Raw genomic sequence first — 20,404 nt, 5'->3', positions numbered from 1 at the left:
CTGGGATGGTTTCCTAGCAATCTGTTCACATGGTTATATTTGCAAAAGCTCTCGTTTTTTAATTGTCGTGAGTTACGTATAGTAACTGTACTCTGGCTTTCTCTCTGTTAAACTTCCCCTGCTTGTTAGGTGGCATCAGAGTGGCCATGGCATTTTTTTGGGAATATGGCTAGGGGAAAGCTGAGTTGGGATCCATTTAGTTTGGGTTTGGAGAGATATATTTATGTAGTTCAGAGTCAATCCTATCCACAGGCAAGTTACTGTTAGCTGTATCAGAGTAGGATGGTTTCCAGCAATACTCCACCCATGGAAGTGCTGACTCACCCAACTCTGTACCTGAAGGCGCAGGGCCAGAGATCATTGACCCAACACCACACAACACCAATAACATCATTCTTGTAATAATAAAAGCAGCAAACATTTATTGAGTTTTTAATATGTGTCAAGCAATGTGCTTAATTTGAATTATCTGAGTTAAACCTCACACCATTCCCATGAAGCCTTCACTTACCACCATCATTCTGTAAGTACCACATAATACTTTTTGCCCTCTATGAGTGGTTCCTGCCAATATCAGAGTCACATGTTAAAAATATAGATTGCCAGGACCTACTCTTTGAAGTTCTCATCCGTTAAGAATATAGTGGCTCTCAAGAAATGAAATATCTTTAAAAGTGGCCTCCCAAGTGACTCTGCTGCTGCTTATTCGGGGTTTTGTAAGCATTTATTAAGGAGCCCTGGTCGCACAATGGTTAATTGCTTGGGTGCTAACCGAAAGGTTGGTTTGAACCCACCAGCTGCTCTGTAGGAGAAAAGGCCTGGCAATCTGCTTCCATAAAGTTTAAAAAAAAAAAAAAAAATTACAGCCTAGGAAACTCTATGGGGAAGTTCTCCTCTGTCCTATAGGATCACTATGAGTCAGAATCGACTTGACGGCACACAACAACAAAGCGTCTGCTTACTACTTTATAGCAGAATGAGGCTCGTTTAGCTCAGTGGCTCTCTAGCTGGACTGGACATTAGAATCACCTGGAAAGCTTTTTAAAGAAACCAATCTCTGGGCCCCAGATCAATGAAATCAGAATCTTTGGGAGTGGGGCCCAGGTATGGGTGCTTTTAAAAGCTCCCCAGTTGGATCTAAAGTTCATCCAGGACTGACAGCCATCACATTAGCCAGAGGAGAAGCTGTGAACCACGAATGCCTAAAAAATTCCGTAACAATGGCCGTTAATCATTCTATCACCAGTACATAAATGCACTCGCAATGAACTGTTCCCAAGATAAAAAAAAAAAAAGAACACAAGAATACAGTATATTAAAAAATAATGACAACATTTCACATTTGTATATAATTTAGTATTTGCAGCACACTTTCACATATTTCACTTATTTAATCCTCACAACTCTACAAAGCTGTTGCTTTCATTTCACATATTTCTCTTATTTAACTTTCACAATTTTATGAAGCTATTACTTTCATTGTATAATGGAGGAAACAGGCTATGAAAGATGAAAAGATATTTTGGTAAAGTCTTCCTCGAGCAAAGTTACTTATTTCCTGCACTTCTCTCAAAGCCCTTATTTGTTGAAATGCAATTATTGTTCTCTTGAACATGCCCCAGTAGGCCATGGGCTCTTGAGGTAGGGCCAATTTATTATTTTAAATATTCCTTTAAATCAACCCTGCTTGCCAGTGTAACTGAGGGTTGGGAGCAGGAAAAACTGCACACACACACACACACACACACCTCCACCCAAACCAAACCTGTTGCTATTGAGCCAATTCCACTAAACCAAACCCATTGTCATTGAGTCAATTCCAACTCATAGTGACCCAATAGGACAGAGGAGAACTGCCTCATAGGGTTTCCAAGGAGTGGCTAGTGGATTTGAACTGCTGACCTTTTGGTTAGCAGCCGAGCTCTTAACCACTCTGTCACCAGGGCTCCATAAAAGCTGCACAGGAGTTGGTAAATCTTGTCTGGAACTCATTTAGACCACCCTGGGCCAATGCAGCTGTTTTTTGCCTTTAACTTTCCTACCCTCTTCCATAGGCCTTGGCTCAGCTCTGCAGACTGCTACCGGGTCCCTGTTGTTTACCTAGCCTCTGAGACTAGTGGCCTAGTTTACAGTTACTCTTCTAGCTCTTCCTCCAGCACTGTTTTCCACACCCTCTTGTGGGAATTACCTCCTGGCTGCAGACAAGTCTGTGCACATCCACCTCACATGCTGACCAGGCCAAGAGTGGGCAAGCAACAGGTGTGATTAGCCTTTGAACTTCAATTGCCTAGGAAGGGATGAGGCACGAGAAGTGTCTACAGAATTAAATCGAGTTGAGGTTGAGCAGGAATGAATTTTTTTTTCCAGGCCTGGTGGCTAATAATTTAATGTTCTCTTCAGTACACTTACGATGCTAATGGACCTCCTGAAAAGGATGCTTGAGATGGGGCCAGCCCACCCTGCTACTAGATTTAGAAGACCGGTTTTTATGTAACTTGGTGAGACACAGGGAAGACAAACAGGGAGATAAAAAGAAGGTAGGAGGTGGAGGAAAGGAGCCAGGGTCCTTAAATTGATTCACAATCACAGCAAGGACCAGGAAGACAAAATTGTTTTGACTGAATAATCACCCCAAGTGCCAAGTTGTGGGGCGTTTGACTCCAAACAAAGTTTCACAAAAGCCTCTAATGGACAAACCAACTATGTAACTGCTCAAATCTCCCGTCTGGGAGATTGTTCCAGAATTCTTTCAGATTCACAACTTGTCATTGTAAATACTATGTACATTTTTAGAATTGTTGTCAAATTTGGAAAGACTTCTCTCAAGTTTCTTTTATATAAGATGATCTATTACAGACATAGGCGTCTCTGGGTGGGGCAAACCGTTAATGCACTACACTGCTAACAGAAAGGTTGGCGGTTCAAGTCTACCCAGAGACTCTTTGGAGATCTACTTGTGAAAAATCAGTCATTGAAAACCCTGTGGAGCACAGTTCTACTCTGACACACATGTGGTCACCATGAGTTGGAGCTAACTTAATGGCAACTGGTAACTTACATTACAGACATACTTGCTGTTTATAGTAACACAAGAATTCTGGAAAAAATCTCATTTTCAGAAACCACTTGAATGGTCTGCCAATGGGCAGGTAAAGAAGCAGGAGCGGGGGCTCCTGGGAGGGCTATGCCCCTCTGTGAGATCACGACTGAGACAGAAGCAGCTCAGGGCAGATGCCCTTGGGGATGTCCTCCAAGAAGCTGTCCCTTCAATGCAAGTCCAGACATTCCACAAGGAAGGGCAGGGGAAGGGGTGGCTGCATGGTCCTGAGTTGTTCAGCCATTACTGTTCATTAAAGAATTACACACCAGCCAAATTATTCCTAAAAGTACAAAGGCCAGCTGTGCCTGCTTGATTCCCAACAGTGTGGTAAGCCAGCTCGCAAAGAGAGACGGAGCCAAAAACACTCACTTTTACTTAATGAAATAAACTGGATTGCAAAAAACCTTCAATCGAGGAATCACAAGTGAAACCTCCATTCAAGAACTGGGTCAGTGGACATCGTCCCACTTGCAACTTTCGCTCCACTCTCCTCAGTTCCCCTCCTCACTCTGGTTCCTCTCAGGCTACACTGGGGCTGTCAGGACTGAAGTCTCCATGGCAAGCAGGGACCTGGCTTACTGCCATCAATTTGGACTAAAGCCTGCAGAAAGCAGACGTTCCCGTCTCCCCCTTTGAAGTGCTCTGTACCCCTAGCCAGAAGTCCTTGGATAGTACAGAGGATTAACACGGTCGGCTGCTAACAGAAAGGTTAGAAGTCCAAGTCCACCCATTGGTGCCTCAAGAAAGACCTGGCAATCTACTTCCAAAAATTCAGCCATTGAAAACCCTACAAACACAGCTCTACCCTGACACACATGGGGTCACCATGAGGAGGAGTCAATGCGATGGCAGCTGGTATCTCGTGCTGGTATAGCACCCTGCGCCAACTGACTTAGCAGCGCCAACCTCTTGCAGAAAATATTTTCTTTTTCTCAGATTTGGGTGTTGGCTGTGTGCGAATGATTGACTTCAGAGGCTGCTATGTCAGCCCTGAAAGAGGGAGGGAGGTGGAAGGCAGATGAGCCTCAGAATGATTGCTCAGCGCTCTTCCCCCTTGCCTCCTGTTCCACGCAGCCACATGCTCCTGAGCAGCTTGTCATCCCCCAATCACACACTTTGAAAAAATATCATCTCTTTTGAGAGGAGCAAGAAATAGTGGAAAGAGCATCCTTTGTCTTTGTGCCCAGAAAACCTTTGGTTTAAATTCCAGGGATCTGCTCTTGATTAGCTGGGTGACCTTGAACAACTTTCATCCTTCTCTGAGTTTCCATGAACTATAAAACGGTGACACAGGAACGGACTTTATATGGCTGCTTTGAAAGTGGAATTAGATAATGCTTATTTTTTTTTTATAAAGCACTCAGGGGTGGATTATTCAATAGGCAGGGTAGGCACAATGCTTACCTTGCTTACCAGATCATTGGTACTGAACAATCTGTAGTGAAATTGTTCACTACAGATAAGTAGCACAAGTACGCCTGTGTTTACTTTGCTTGCTGGGTCATCTGCCCCTGTTGGGGATTGTAAATTTGAAAAGAGGCTTTGATTCTCTAGGAAGGTGCTATGGGGTTGAGAGAGAAACAAATGCCAGCCATACCAAGAAGCCGAGTCTTCAATGTGGTGAAAAAATGTGAAATTATTCACTACAGATGATCTGGTAAGCAAGGTAACCACTGTACTTACCTTGCCTGTTGGATAATCCGCCCCTGAAAGCACTTTATACGGTGCCTGACACACAGAAGACAAAGCTCAATGTTAACACTCTCCCCCGTCTATTGCAACATGCTTCATAGTCCTCAACACCGTAACAGTAGTTTATTACCCTCCCCATTCACAACCACTTTCTCATGCTGCCAAGAAACGTAAGAGGAGCTGCAGGTCCCACCTGGTAGACAGCCCTGGAGAGGCACCATCGTTTCAGCATCAGCTGCAGGACCCGGAGGTTTCCCCCTCCGCACGTCCTCAGCGCCCGGCAAGTCAAGTCCCACACCAGACTGTCCCAGCTACATACCAGGTCCTCAAAGCCAAGCAGCGCAGCCATGCCAGCTCCAGGCCCCGCCTTTACCCCTCTCTGGTCCCAGGCCCTGGATTGAGGGCTGTACTCCTTTAGTAATGCAAAGTTCAAATGTCACTAAGATTTAATCAGCAAGGAAAAAATGCAGTCAAAATAACTGTTTCCTCTTGCTCCACTCTTCTCTCCCCCTACCTTCCCTCAGCACTACCCGCACTAATCTCCGGGGACTGTTTTCCCTCAAGGATTAGCAAATGGCTTCTAAATCAAAATGTTCTCTCCTTGTCTCTGGGGACTCACCAGGGGCAAGGTAAAAATAACCATTCCTGTGCAGATAACCAAATATCCCTCTCTCTCAGAGGACTGTCACATACACTAAAGCTGGGTTTTTTTTTTTTGGCAGGTTGAACCAGAATTTAGGGAAGAGCACAAATCTAGATTCATCACCAAGTTCTCATGGTGCTGGGATCCCATCCAGAGTGAGCAAGCTAAGGCCAACATTCCCAAGACATTCCATCTATTTTCTTAACTCTTTAAAACTTGGAGAACCGAAGAGTTTCTGCCTGGCAAAGCAAAAAGCCCAACTTTATATCAACACTAGAGAAAACTGCTATTTCTGTGGGCAATTTGTAAAAACCCAGGCATTTTCTTTGGAAATTTCCCAAGTTTAGGTTAGGATTAAAACGGTTGTAAAAAAGCTTATCTGATAGATTTAATATCAACATCCAAGACTTCGGAGGAAAGTGGATAAAGGAAGTAAAAGCAACATACCCTGTTTTTCCCCCCCAGTTTGTGTTATTTTCTACAAAGCTTTTGATATTTCATTCTATATTGGATAAGCTGTATGGAGAATTGAACTTGAGGAGTCTTTCAGTTAAACAGATTGCAACTATTTGAGATTTCAATTGAGTTGTTTTCATTTTGGGTTATTTTTAATCACATTTCAGAAGGGCACCTGCATTCTAATTCAATAGATTACATGTGAAAAAAATGGGAAGGGATGATAGGGGATATCGGAGGATGCAATCACAACAAGACCCATTAATTAAGACGGGGCATGTTTAATCTTAGTATTGTTTTGATTTGCAATGTACTGAAAAATCATGGTAGTTACTTAGGCAATTATTTTCCTCTTATCTATCAATCAACCGTCTATCTACTTATTTATTGGTCGGTTTAATATGTATATCTTCAACTCTAACCTTTAATATTGTCAGAAGAGTAGTAGAGCACATAGACATACCTGGATTTGAATCTGTCTCTACCACTTACTGTGTGACCTTGGATAGATTAATTTCTCTGATTCATGTCTTTATCTGTAAGATGGGAATAATATCTATCTCACAGGGTTGTTGTGAGGGTTAAAGGCCCCTGGGTGGTGCAAACAGTTTGCCTTCTACTGCTAACCTGAAGGTTGGCCTGGGGATCTGCTTCCATTAAGATTCCAGACAAGAAAACTCTATGGGGCAGCTCTACTCTGTAACACATGGGGTTGCCATGAATCAGAATCAGTTTGACAACAGTTAACAACAACAATGTGCTTAAAGTGGATAATACAGGGCATGACATGAAGGTGATTTTTTTTTTTTTTTGAGCATTTATCATCATCAGATAACTGAATGACATTACCTACTACTGATAACATGAAACTCTTGAGATTGTGTTTCTCTGTATCAGTTTCTCTTAATCCCTTTTCTCCTTTTACTGTGGACCCATGCATTCCATGTCACTACATATGTGTAATTAATATGTGAAGACCATTTTCATTTGAATTCTTCTTTGGTGGGTTTTATCATTTTTCCATGAATAATGACTCTAGGCTAAAACACCTTGCATGATTTCACTCCTGTATACTATTCCTTTATTTCCACAACCCTGTTAATAAAGTGTGCGTGTGTGTGGGGTAGGGGGGCATATTAAACAGCCTTGCCTTTCTACAAACACCTTATCAACAGAGACAGTTCTATTAAGAAAGAACGAAAGGAAGGAAGAGGAAGCAAAAGAGAAGAAGGGAAGAAAGAAAAAGATAGAAGAAAAGAAAAAGGAAGAAAGAAGGGAGGGTGAGGAGGAGGGAGGGAGGAAGCGAGAAAGGAAGTAAGGAAGAAAAAGAAAGGGGTGAGGGAGGAAGAAGGAAGGAAGGAATTTAAACTAAAAAACAGATGGTATGTGGAGAATGGTTGTTCATTAACATTAGCTAACTGCCTTGCTATTTTCAAGAAAAAACAAAGGCAAGATATATTGTAGTTAGCTTCTGCATGTGTGCCCTGGGCTAATGCTGTCTGTCCATCTACCAGACGATTTTGGCTGTGAACCAGGCTCTTATCCAAAGCATGTAATTACGGAATAGATAGAGACATTTCTAAAGGCACTGTTTTACACTATGATTAAATAATGTGACTAAAAAAAAAAGTTAAATATATATTTAGCTTATGGTCTGGGAATCTTTTAAGTCTAAAAGTGCCGTAATAAGTTTTTTGATTTTCTTTTTAATGACTGAATATAAACATATTAATTCCTGAGAACAGAAAGACCTTTCCAAACACCCCAGAAGCCTTTCTGGCTTGGGGGGTTGGCGGACGTCCTCAGCAGGAGCCCGCTCTGCAGTCTGGACTCTGAGGCTGCTAATGCTCACAGAAGCCTGCCTTAGAGCCTGGGGGAATGCTGCTGGCAGGGACTGGCTGTGCCCAAGTGCTGGCGGAGGACACTGCCCAATTCCCCTGCACCAGTCTCTCCAACTTCATCCCTGATTCTGCCCTAGACTTTAAGAAAAGTCTTGTGCTAATTCAGAGTTTTCATAGGGCGGCCTCCCAGATGGCATTTAGGGAGCTGTGTGTGCAAATAGCACCTCCACCATTGATAATGGTGCTTTGCACTTTTAAAAGGGATTTATAATTCTCTGAGTGTGTATATATATATACACACACATACACATATATATACCTATACATACATATATAGGTATATATATATATAAACCCGTTGCTGTTGAGTCACACATACCAAAAAAACCCACAGCTGTTGAGTTGATTCTGACTCATAGTGACCCTATAGGACAGAGTAGAACTGCCCCATAGGCTTTCCAAGGGTATAATCTTTATGGAAGCAGCCTGCCACATCTTCCTCCAGAGAAGCAGCTGGTGGGTTCAAACTGGCTACCTTCCGCTTAACAGTTAACAGCTTTACCACTGCATCACCAGGGCTCATATACCTATGTACATATATTTATATATACTGTTCCCTGTAAAAGGCAGAAAACTCTCGAGACCTGGGAAAACAAGGCAGTTCCACTGAGTTCCAGCTCTCAGAGTTTTCACTGTGTATATATATATATATATATATGTGTGTGTGTAGAAAGAGAGATAGAGGAGACAGAGACTGAGAGAGACAGATATAAATATAGATATAGCTATGCATGTGTGTGCACATGTGTGTTCACTTCACAGAGGAGGAAATCCCAGTGTGGGGAGGCAGCGTGACCTGCCATAGCACACAAATATTGTGGTGGAACTGGGACATGATGTCAGAGCTCCCCAGGCAAACAAATGACCTGAATTTGTCTTACCGCCACTCAACTCGTTTTAATCACTTTCTTTATGCTTTCCTTGAAAATAATAGAAAATAGGGGTGTCTAGGCAGTTTACCATTTAGACCTTAAAGAACGATGAATCAGTGGCAGAATGAGCTCTAGGGTGTCTTGAGGGTGAGGAGCACTGTTTTAGGGACCAGGAAGACAAAACTAAGAGCCATGGCTATATCACACCTCCTTTCATGAGCCTTTCTTGCTAACATTTGGGATGCAAAGCATCAGAGCGTCGAGTTGGAGGGCAGGGATTAGGTCAGCTGCTGAGCGTTTGTCTGTTGTGCACTTGAGTGACATCACAGATTGAAGCCGTAGACTTGGTCCCATAGTTCGTCCTTTGGGAAGCGAAATGAGTCTGGGGAACCCTAATCAGCTGCCGACCCTGGAAAGGAGGCAGGCATTGTCGAAGCCTAGAAGTTCCTGCCCAAGAGTAAGGCGGTAGGCTGGGTCAGACCGTGCTGGCACACAGCACTTCCACGGAGCCCGGATGCACTGCCTAGCTGCTTCCAGCCTCGGCCCAGCTTGTTTATCATCATTCCTATTTCATTGCCTCTGTGTTTTCTGCCCTTTCTCCTAGACCCTGTTGTTGTTAGGTGCCATAAAGTAGATTTTGACTCATAGAGACCCCATGTAAGAGAGTAGAACTGCCCCCTATGGTTTTGTACTCTGTAATCTTTATGGAAGCAGAACTCTCTCGGAGCCACTAGGTGGTTTCGAACCCCCAACCTTCCGGATAGCAGCCAAGCACTTACCCTTCCAAACATTGGGGCTCCCAGGCCCTAGTTCATTGCTTTTGTAGAGACAGAGTGACTTTTTTCAAAGCAATAAATGCCTTTGCCTGACTCTGGGAATGTTTTAAGACATAATCACTGCCTTGAAAAGGGCTGGAAAAACTCGGTTGAAAGTAATGTGTAGTGCAATTATGAATAAAATTTATAAATACATAAATGAACAGGAAATAACACACACACTGAGGAGCATATTTATAGCCCCTGAAGAAATATATTCAGAAATGCAATCTATTGCAGCCCATCTTAATTATTGAGTGATCATCTGTCAACTCTTTTAGAAAATGCCAGCCTCAGTATTGACTAGAGAACTCCCACACTTGATGTCAGGCAGAAGTCGGCTACCAGGATGCATAAATAACATTTTAAAAGAGATTTTCTTGGATGGTTTTGTTATCTTTTACTGATAGAGTCTGAAGGTAAAGGGCAGTCTCTCCAACATCAAAGTCCTGTCCAGGTGAGGACCAGTATCAGGCAACTACAACCAGGAAATAAGTGCTTAGCACAAGCCTGACCTGTTTTCTGGGAAGAACTAAAGAGGATCAATAAGCCACTTATTTCAACGTTTGGCTGAGAAGGTGATAGGAAGATAACAGTCAGGGAAAAAGAAAGGGCGTGCTCAGAAATGACCCACCAACCATTTTTTCAGGTTTTGTAGAAAGCACAAGACTTCTTTTGGATTTCGGCGCATTAACAGACACATCCTATTTCTGTACCACATATGGGTCTTTTTGGCTCTTAGCTACTAATCCCCATTTTAATTCCACATTCCCCTCCTGCCTTCCAATGCAGGGCTCAAACTTAGGTTTAAATTTATTGCACATTGAGTTCTTTCCATCCATTGAATGCTTTCGCTATTAAATCTCCATGTGTCACTAAAACGCCCGTCTAGGGCAGAGTTGAAAGCTTTGTTCTTTAAATGAAAGCTGCGTTCTTTTTTTTTTTTTTTAAACTTTATTGAGATAGTTCACATACCATACACTTCACCCATTTAAAACGTAAGAACTCAATGGCGTTTTAAAGTATATTCACAGGGTTGGGCATTATTAGAACATTTTCATCATCATGAAAAGAAATCTCAAATATAACATTATAAGGAGCCTGGTGGCACAATGATTAAGCGCTTGGCCGCTAACTGAAAGGTTGGTGGTTCAAATCCATCCAGTGGAACTGTGGGAGAAAGATCACCCGGAGACCTGTTCCTATAAAGATTTCAGGCTAGAAAATCCTATATGCAGTTCTACTCTGTCACACGGGGTTGTTATGAATCAGAATTGACTTGATGGCACTAACAACAACATTTAATGTTATTTATAACATACAACATTTTTTTGGAGATGTAACACACAACCTTTCTCCCATTGTCTCCCCCAGTTGCTAGCAACCACTAACCTCCTTTCTGTCTCAATAGATTTGCCTACTGTAGACTTTTCATATAAATGTCGTCTTTTGTGGCCACATTTCACTTAGCATAAGGTTTTCAAGGTTCACCCCTGTTGTAGCATGTATCAGTACTTCATTTCTTTTCATTTCCAATAAAAATTTTTCCAATAGTATTCTATTATTTATCCATTCATCAGTTGATGGGCATTTGGGTTATTTCCATTTTTTTGGCTGTGACGATAGTGCCATTATGAACAGTGGTGTACAAGTGTTTGTCTGGATGTGAGTTTTTTATTTCTTTTGGGTATATACCTAGGAGAAGACTTGCTGAGTCATATCATAACTCTATATTTAGCTTTTTGAGGAACTGCAAAATTATTTTCCATAAATTTGTGCCATTTTACATTCCTACCAGCAGCGTATGAGGGTTCTAATTTCTCCAAATCCTTGCCACTACTTGTTATTGTCGATATTTTTGATTATAGGTCATTTGTGGTTCAGCGGCAGAATCCTTGCCTTCATCCTGGAGACCCAGGTTCGATTCCCAGCCAATGCACCCCATATGCAGTCTCTACCTGTGTGTCAGTGAAGGCTTGCGTATTGTTATGAGGCTGCACAGGTTTTATCGGAGCTTCCAGACTAAGACAAACTAGGAAGAAAGGCCTGGTGATCTACTGCTGAAAATCAGCCAACGAAACCCCTGTGGATTGCGATGATCCAGTCTGTAACACGCCACGGGAAAGGCACAGGACCAGGCAGCGTTTTGTTCTGTTGCGCACCAGATCATGAATTGGGGCCCCACTCTATGCACCCAACAATAGCAACAACAGTGGGTGTGAAGTGGTAGCCTTCTTGCTTTCCTAATTTAATTCTATGACAAGGGCCTTTCATGAAGAAGGATAAGGTGGGGCAGTGAGCAGAAAGGGCTGCTTTTAGGGGTCTGGACTGTTGTGTAGAGGGAATGTCCCCCCAGATTTAGCCCTAACCAGGCTGCAGCAGATAGATTCTAGGGAAGCAGAGGCCAGGATGCCAAGATCCCAGGGTCTCCTCCTTCCCCCTCAACAGTTCACTTCCCCCCCATTTTGCTCTGACACTCTCAGCACCACCATCTGGGACGATGGCCCAAACATTATTGGAAATTACCATTTGTCACTTTATAATCCCAGTTCCAGCTCTTTGGGAAAAGGATATTTAGAAATAGTGCTTGTATGGTCACGATACGCAAAACCCAAACCCAATCTTCTGAAATCCTGAGACGTTTCAGAATTGCTCACTAACACATTCACTCCCATATTTGGGTCTGGAAAATGTCCCAGCTCTGACAAAGAGTCATCATTGCATCATCACTTCTAAACCTGAGAGCCCAAGAGACCTGTTTATGTAAATGCTGGAGAACTCACTATTTTCACTGCGGGGGTAGGGGGATAATTTTTTAAAAGATGCTTGGCTGTGTATATAAAAATATTTTGGGTCCCTGGGAAAGTACAAGAGAGGCAGGAGCTGTCCTCCGCCTTCAGCACTCCAGAGAAGCATGCCAAGAGCTTTGTTTAGAAATATTTCCCCCAAGGTCCTACGAACCATTATACAAGGGATCCTAGAGCCATAAAAGTGATGTCATCCTATCAATGACCTCAGTTACGAAAGGAAGCTGTCATATGTATGCCAGGCCTCAGTAGAAATAAAATCAAAGCTGCCTCAATTAAATCAGCCCCGGCCCTGAACCAGAAATTAAATGCACTCAGCCCCTCTTTCTTAATCTCTTGTTATGTGGTTGTCATGGAACCCAGTGGGCCAAGGATGGTTTTTGAGTCTATTGCACAAGCAGGTGTTTATGTGATCATGGTCTTAAGTGACAAAATATGTACTTTGTATTGTGTAGGGGTTAAAAAACACTCCAAAGAGCAACGTTGTGGGGCTTGTAAGGAGTGAAATTGTAAAGTGAGGATGCTATTCCCCCCCAAAAGAGGGGGTTTACATGTTTGAGAAACTGATCTCTGTAGAGAAGAGCAGATAGCATGAGAGAGCTTTCCTTTTCTCAGAGGAAAATTCAGATGAATTAATGGTCATAGGAAGGAGTCCAGGTTGCGCAACAGTGGAATCCACCCTGACAGCACACAACAGCAGCATTCATGGGAGACTTGTTTACCCAAATCCTGCCATGGAGCCAACTGCAACTCACAGTGACCCCATAGGACAGAGTACCACTGCCCCATAGGGCTTCCAAGGCTGTAATCTTTACAGAAGCAGACAGCCATATCTTTCCGCTGTGGAGTGGCCGGTGGGTCTGAACTGCTGATGTTTTGGCTAGCAGCTGAGGGCTTTAACCACTGTACCACCAGGGCTCCTTGGAGAGTTGTTTAGGAGATACTTATCACTTTCCCTCCAAAAGATATTGAGAAGAGGTTAGAGAATTTGTGTCTAGAAGCTGTGAAGAAGTTTGGGACTAGCTCAGAGAGGAGAAAGTTAATGTTCTCCTCCAGCCATCAAGGAAGACAAGTAGAATTTATAAAAGATAAATAAGGATAAGAATATTTAGTTTTTAACCTACAGTTTAAATTCCTTTTAGCCCTTGACCCAGTTGGGGGTATTATGTTGTTTATAATAACACATTAGAAGTTGTTTTTTAAGAGGTGCTAATTTCTAGTAAAGCCTTTTTCCTCTCTAAAAGTTGTCCTCATTTAACAATCTTACTTTTTTGTTTTGAACTTAATAAGAATGCAATGACTGATGAGTGACTGAAAACGTGTATGTTAATAGAGCATAGGCTTGTGGATTTCCCCGCTTCTCTTAGATGGGTATGCCCATAAAATCTACCCTGCAGTAGCTTAAATCCCTAACCAGCATCACCATTCCTCTGGTTCTGGCTTTTCAAAGAGCAGGGATGTGGCCTGGAGAGACCTATTGGTATCCTTAGGGTTAGCCCTGTACCCTTTTTCTTTTTCAGTAATTGAAACATTACACACTGTGACAAAGACAATGCTACCAACTGGTATACCTTGCTGACTGGGCAGGGGATGGTCTTGCTAATGTAGGTGGGGTCAGTGCAGCTTCTATGTAGGTCAGACACATTTGGTGAGCTAATGATTTGGGAAAGCCATTTCTAAGCTGTATTTTTCTCTTGACATTTTAGAACCCTTTTCTCAAGGGGAAAAAGAAAGCAGGGGTGTAAACTGTTCTGCTCATCGGAAGGGTCCACCTGGGAGCCCAACACATTGGTCGTACCCCCATGCTCTGCATCCTTAGTACCAGTGGGCCCAGAGGTCTGAGCTCAAAAAAGACATCAGCCGTGCCTGGTATCTAGGCGACTGTGTTCAAACATGGTTGTGGCAAGAAATCTATTTTATTCTCACCCATCATTTTTTCTATACTTGCTCTAGAAATCTTAGGTACTTTGTGGAGGACTTTATAGACACTAGGTTAAAGTTAAAAAGTATGCTTTTTATTACTTTAGTGCATATCTTCTCATTAAACAACACCCATAACACCACTGGCAGAAAAATTCAAAGCAAACAAAACAACAAAAAACAACCATAAATTGTCAATGTTGAGTTGGTTGATGGGGAATGGATTAGTCAATGAATTGGACTTTTGTAGTATTATAAAACAAAGTGAGCCAAACGTGAATCCTTTGAAATATACAAAACTAGGCTTGTTTCAGGGTAAGCTTGTTGTTTAGTGAGTTGCCTAGACTACTATGGAAGAATTTAACCTGTACTTTCTCATTAACATCTCCTACAGATAAAAACATTTATTTGGAGTGCTGCTTTTTAGAACCATTTAAATTAGCCTGACTATAGTGATCACTTTGATGACTAAGGCATGCCTGACCCAAGTCATCAAACCATGGTATTTTCAACCGCCTCATACATGCAGGACTATGAAAAAGGAAGACGGAAGAACTGATACATTCAAATTGTGGTGCTGGCAAAGAATATTGATTATACCATAAACTGCCAGAAAAACAAACAAATCAGTCTTAGAGGAAGTATAGCCAGATGTTCCTTACAAGTGAGGATGGCTTTGCCTTGCTTACTTTGGACATGTCTTCAGGAGGGACCAATCGCTGGAGAAAGACATCATGCTTGGTAAAGGAGGGGGCCAGGGAAAAAGAGGGAGACCCTCAATGAGATGGATTGACACAGTGGCTGCAACAACGGGCTCAAACGTAGCAATGATTGTGAGGATGGTGCAGGACCGAGCAGTGTTTTGTTCTATTATACACAAAGTTGTTATGAGTCAGAGCCAACTCAACAGCATCTAACAAGAACAACAGGTGGCACGGCTTTCTTGAGTGGTGCAAATGGTTAATATGCTCAGCTGCTAACTGGAAGATTGGAGGTTCAAGTCCACCCAAAGGTGCCTTGGGAGAAATGCTTGATAATTTATTTTTGAAAAATCCTCCACTGAAAACCTTATGGAGCACAGTTTTATTCTGAGACACATAGGGTTTCTGTGAATTGGAATCAACTTGGCTGTAACTGGTTATAAATAGCATTGTCTATTCTGAATGTCTGGCTAACTGAGGATCCTATATGTGGTGTAAGATTTGGCAGCAGAACTTGGAAACCCCAAAAACGATATTAGAATTAGAGATCTAAGCAAATTATGATTAGGAAAATCAGAACAATGGTCTCACAAACCAACCAAACCAAAACCATTGCCATTGAGTGGATTCCAAATCATACTGATCCTATAGGATAGGGCATAGCTGCCCCATAGATTTTCCAAGGAGCAACTGGTGGATTTGAACTGCCAAACTTTTGGTTAGCAGCCAAGCTCTTAACCACTGTGCCACCAGGGCTCCCAGGTACCCACAGTCATCCAAAATATGAAAGTCAAGGTGAATCAGTGAGTTCAAAGCAGGCACTCAAAACACCTATGAATAACGCAGCCAGTGTTCAGGTCAACCAGAAGACCAGAAATGAGGCAGCCTGGGAACACAGTGACAAAAAGATATACAAAAGGTAGGCTCAGGTGGTCACAAGTCTGGATGGAAGACTGAGAGCAGGCAGAACCCCGCTCCATCTACCTGTGCCAGGGGGATTGTGCATCCTTCCTCTTAGGGCTCCAGGAGGGCACCAGTGGCCTGCAGGTGGAAGCAGGTGCATAGAAACTTGCCAAAGCAGAAGGTGCACACGTGAGGGGGCAGTAGGCTCTTCCAGGTTGCTTGTGCCAGGCTTTTGGGTGCATCTGGATCTCCTCTATGTCCTCTTGCCAGTTGCTGACAGAGGCCAAGTGGCTCACATAAGTGAAATACTTACTTAACCCAAGGCTTAGTTTGTCCCTGAATTTGCAAAAGTTTCCTCATTTGGAATAAAGCAAAGTTCTCCTCTGAGCTGAGGCAACCTGAAATTGGAGAGCCAGGAGGGGCAGGGAAATAACCCATGGAAAGAAATGTAATGTTCTTTAACGATTCAAGAGAAAAATGTGATTACACCCACCTAGGCCATGAAAGCATCTGAAAATCTATAAGGAAAACTAGGTAAGTTTTAATTGTTTGATTTGTCATGAAAAATCTCATACAATAAAAAAATTATTTTTTTCCTTTTTTAAAAAAAGTCTGTGTGGTGTAATTGGAGGTAAACTTTCACTAGAGAGAAATTGGATCTCCCTCTTGATACAAAAACAAAGGCAATAATTTAAGACTGGGCTATGAGGAGACGCTTAGGAGCCTACCGCCTTCTGTTAGTGTCCCTTAATAAACCCGTAACAGCAGCCTCTCTGTACCACAGCTCGGACTGGGCTTCTTGTTAATTAACCACTGGTTAAAAAAAAAAAGAGAGAGATCTCTGGCGTGAGTTTTACCACAACGGAAGATGCCGGATACACTCTCTCCCGGGGGCGAATTCTCCACCAACACTCAGGGCGATTTCAGGAGAGTGAACCCAGAGTAGCCATGTGGCAGGGGCTTGGTGTCAGCGAATGCGTGTTCAGAGCCCAGGCCCATTCTTGAAATTGCCCTTTTTGTCCCAGGATGATAAAGCCCTTCCTCATTTCACACGCGATGAAGAGAAGCATTTACTGCTAACTGAAAGGCCGGTGGTTTGAAACCACCGTTGGCTCCGCTCGAGAAAGATGTGGCAGTCTGCTTGCCTAAAGATGTACAGCCTTGGAAACCCTATGGGATTGCCACGAGTCGGAATCGACTCAATGGCAGTGGGTTTGGCGGGTTTTTTTTGGCTCCTACCTGCCCTGAGCCACTCCTGAGCCAGACAGGGACTTTACCTACAGACCCAGAACTGCTGATGTCTAGGACTTGCCAACTCTTAAACCAGCTGCGTTGAGTCAATTTCACTCATGGGGATCCCGTGTATGTCAGAGTAAAGCTGGGCTTCATGGAGTTTTGAATGACTGGGTTTTTTGAAGTAGATCGTGAAGTCTTTCTTCAGAGGCACCTGTGGGTGAACTCAAGCTTACAACCTTTTGGTTAGTAAAAAAAAAAAAAGTTTTAGTAGATGAATGTATTAACCTTTTGCATTTTTTTTTTTTTTACCATCCAGGGACTCCTGGCTTAAAAGAGGGGGACAGGAGCACCAGCTTTCTCATTTGCACGCAAATGGTTAATGTGCGTGGCTGTTCTCTGTAAGCTTGGAGGTTGGAGTCCGCCCAGTAGCTGGGAAGGGCTGTTAATTAACCACTGGTAAAAGGTCTGAGATGGCTTCTGACAATCGTCATTTGGTTCCAAAGGAAGCACCCCCCCGCCCCCCCCCCCAGCAGTTCCACCAACCACAGTGAAGCACCGGCATGGCTTTGGGCACCTCCATTGCCTAGAAGGGCTTGTTTGCAGGGCCTGTTTGGATGCTGCAAAATGAACTGCTGGCCCCCTTCCCTGGGCATCAGTTAGCAGCACTCTCCTATCTCATTTTTCCTTTCACTGGCTATCAACCCTAGCTGCCCGTCAGGATCACCCAGGAAGCTTCCAAGACATGCTTTTACTTGGGCCCCACCTCTAAGGATTTTGATTCTATTTGTCTGGGGGAAGGAAGGACTTGATATTAACTTGGTATTATTTTGAAAACCATCCTGGAGGTTCTAATGTACAGTCAGAGAAAGAACCACTGCCATAGACCATCGCCGAGGTCTCTGTTTTGCAGATGAGTTTGTCTAATCCACGAAGTTACCTAAGAATCTAGGCCAGGGTTTGCCACACTTCAGCTTGCGTCAGAATCACCTGGAGGGCTTGTTAAACCACAGACTGCTGGGCTTCCCCCAAAGTTTTTGACTCCGCAGGTCTGACGGAGGGCCCTAGGCTTTGCATTTCTATCTGAAACATATGGCTTGCCATGAGTTTGCACCTACTTGACGGCAATAGGTTTGGTTTTATTAAGTTCCCAGGTGAGGTTAATGGGCGGGTCATGGACCACACTTTGAGGACCACTGCTCTAGACTCATGAATCCCTCTTATTCTCGGGTTTGGGGTGGTTGAGAGTAACAGAAGAAAGCTGTGTCAGCCTTTATATTTACTGTTTACTGAGTACATTCCTGGCAGAGTAGCTGCTTTCATAAACGATCTTCTTCTCATCAGCTGAGTGGCAAATCAACACTCAAGGATCTTTGACCCAACTAGCCCCCGCCCCATCCCTGAAAAATTAATTACAGCATAAAAACAAATACTTTATTAAAAGGGATAGAATTTTTTTTCTCACCATGAGGGTTCCAAAATAATAATCAATAAATAAATAAAATAAAGAAAGTCAATATACTTTAAAAACCTGAAGAGTAGTAGCAGGAATTTGTTTCTAAATTAAACCAGTTTCTTAGTGATGTGATAATTCAGTATTCGATTTCCTCAAAGGCAGGAATGAAACAGTCAAACCAAGACCCTGAATCACTCGCCCCTTTGTCTGCGTGGCCAGGGAGGCCAGAAGAGTCAGAGGGTACAATCTGCAGCCAACAAAGATCATTTATGCTCTTGTTTTAGAAACAAGTGACTCAGCCTCGGGTCCTTCTGCTGTCTGTCTCTCTTCTCTTTCGCCTTTCTCCTGACCAGGAGGAAACTGTAGGCAAACGCATTCACTCTTCCTGATCTCAGTGCCCAAAGAACACCAATGCTGCTTATCTGGGAACCTGACTTCCTGTTATTAAAGAAGACATCCTACAATTTAACAGGGCAAGATTTCCAAAGCAAAGCAGAAAGCCGAAAGATTTCAGAGTTTGCTTCCCACCTATAATTAACTAGGTCACAGCTGTAAAGGAAGAGAAAAAAAAAATGTAATCACTCCAAGGCCAGGAGCACTCATCATCATCTGTGGCCAAAAAAATAAACACATTGGTTTTTCTTCTTTTAAAAAAGGGAGCTCTAAGTCTAACAGAAACAGGACCATTTGAGACAGGATAGAAAACGAAAAAGAAAAATCTGATCAGGCAGTAGGCAAAGCCTGGTGTGTGTGGCCTATTTATTTAATATTTGTATAAAACAGAGAGGGAAATGAAAATGATCTCTTTCAGATTTAAAGGCCAAGATTTGCCTTTAACCCATGCGGAGGATTTCATTTGGATTACCCACCGTTCACCAAGAATGATTTTTGTCTGGTCACACAAGGATTATAGATTTTCAAGGCCCAGAATGGTCTCGGGTCAGTTGGACTTCCAAATTCGGCAATTGTAAAATTCTCATAGTGGACCCTTTGACCCTGGCAGAGCATCAGGGGAGGAGAGATTATACTTCAAGGTGAATTGCTCTTTTAAATAGCCACAGTATTCAAAGAAGGAATGTTTTTTCGGAAAGGAAAAGTGCTAAAGTCCTTCCTTTCCCTCCTTACAAAATCCCTGCACCACAAGGAGTTCATTTCTCCCTGAGTGGGCTGAACAGTCACTATTGGTCTTGCCCAAATATATAAAACAGCCATGATAAAGATTTATATATATATATGAAACAAAGATTAGAAAGAAAAATAATCTATGTGTATCAATTAGAACGCTTTGTTGTTACCTGCTGGCAAGGCAGCCCCTGATTGATGGTGACCCCGCGCACAATGGAATGAAACACTGCCCAGTCCTGTGCGATCTGCATGATAAGTTGCAGATCAGACCATTGGGATCCATAGGGTTTTCAATGGCTGATTTTAGGAAGTAGATTGCCAGGTCTTTCTTCCTAGTCTATCCTAGCCTGGAAGTTCTGTTGAAACCTGTTCAGCATCACAGCAACTTGCAAGCCTCCACTGACAGATGGGTGGTAACTGCACATGAGTGCCTTAGTTGGGAATTGAACCCGGGTCTCCTGACTATAGGGTGAGAATTCTACCACTGAACTATCATTAGGACACTGGATAGCCTTGATAATGAGCACCCTGGGCCAACCAGCAGCATTGGTGTGACTTGAGGGTGGGTTAGAAATGCAGCATCTCAGGCCCCACCTCAGACCACAGAATCAAGCCTGCATTTGACAAGACCCCCCCATGAATCTTCTGTGTATTGAAATTTGAGAAGCACAGCTTTAGAAGAGGAGGACCCCTGGTGGTGCAGTGGTTAAGCGCTTGGCTGCTAACGGAAGGGTTGGCTGTTCGAACCCACCAACCACTCCTGGGGAGAAAGATGTGGCA

General features: G+C 43.1%; 1 protein-coding gene across 6 annotated transcripts in view; it reads right to left on the bottom strand.

Moving 5' to 3' along the window:
• Positions 1-20,404, bottom strand: part of FRMD4A (FERM domain containing 4A) — a 373,626-nt gene that overhangs the window by 310,635 nt on the left and 42,587 nt on the right. The window contains exon 1 of one of the 6 annotated variants that reach the window (XM_049881955.1): positions 4,986-5,675. The exons of 4 other annotated variants lie outside the window; for them this stretch is intronic. In XM_049881955.1, coding sequence (XP_049737912.1) covers positions 4,986-5,141 — 156 coding nt within the window. In that variant the 5' untranslated portion in view covers positions 5,142-5,675. Of the gene's footprint in view, positions 1-4,985; positions 5,676-20,404 lie in introns of those variants that run through there. One more of the 6 variants, XM_049881959.1, reaches the window with a different exon arrangement.

Source organism: Elephas maximus, chromosome 4 (assembly GCF_024166365.1).
Source record: "Elephas maximus indicus isolate mEleMax1 chromosome 4, mEleMax1 primary haplotype, whole genome shotgun sequence".
Taxonomy (NCBI): domain Eukaryota; kingdom Metazoa; phylum Chordata; class Mammalia; order Proboscidea; family Elephantidae; genus Elephas; species Elephas maximus.
This window is presented reverse-complemented; position numbering and strand designations above follow the sequence as displayed.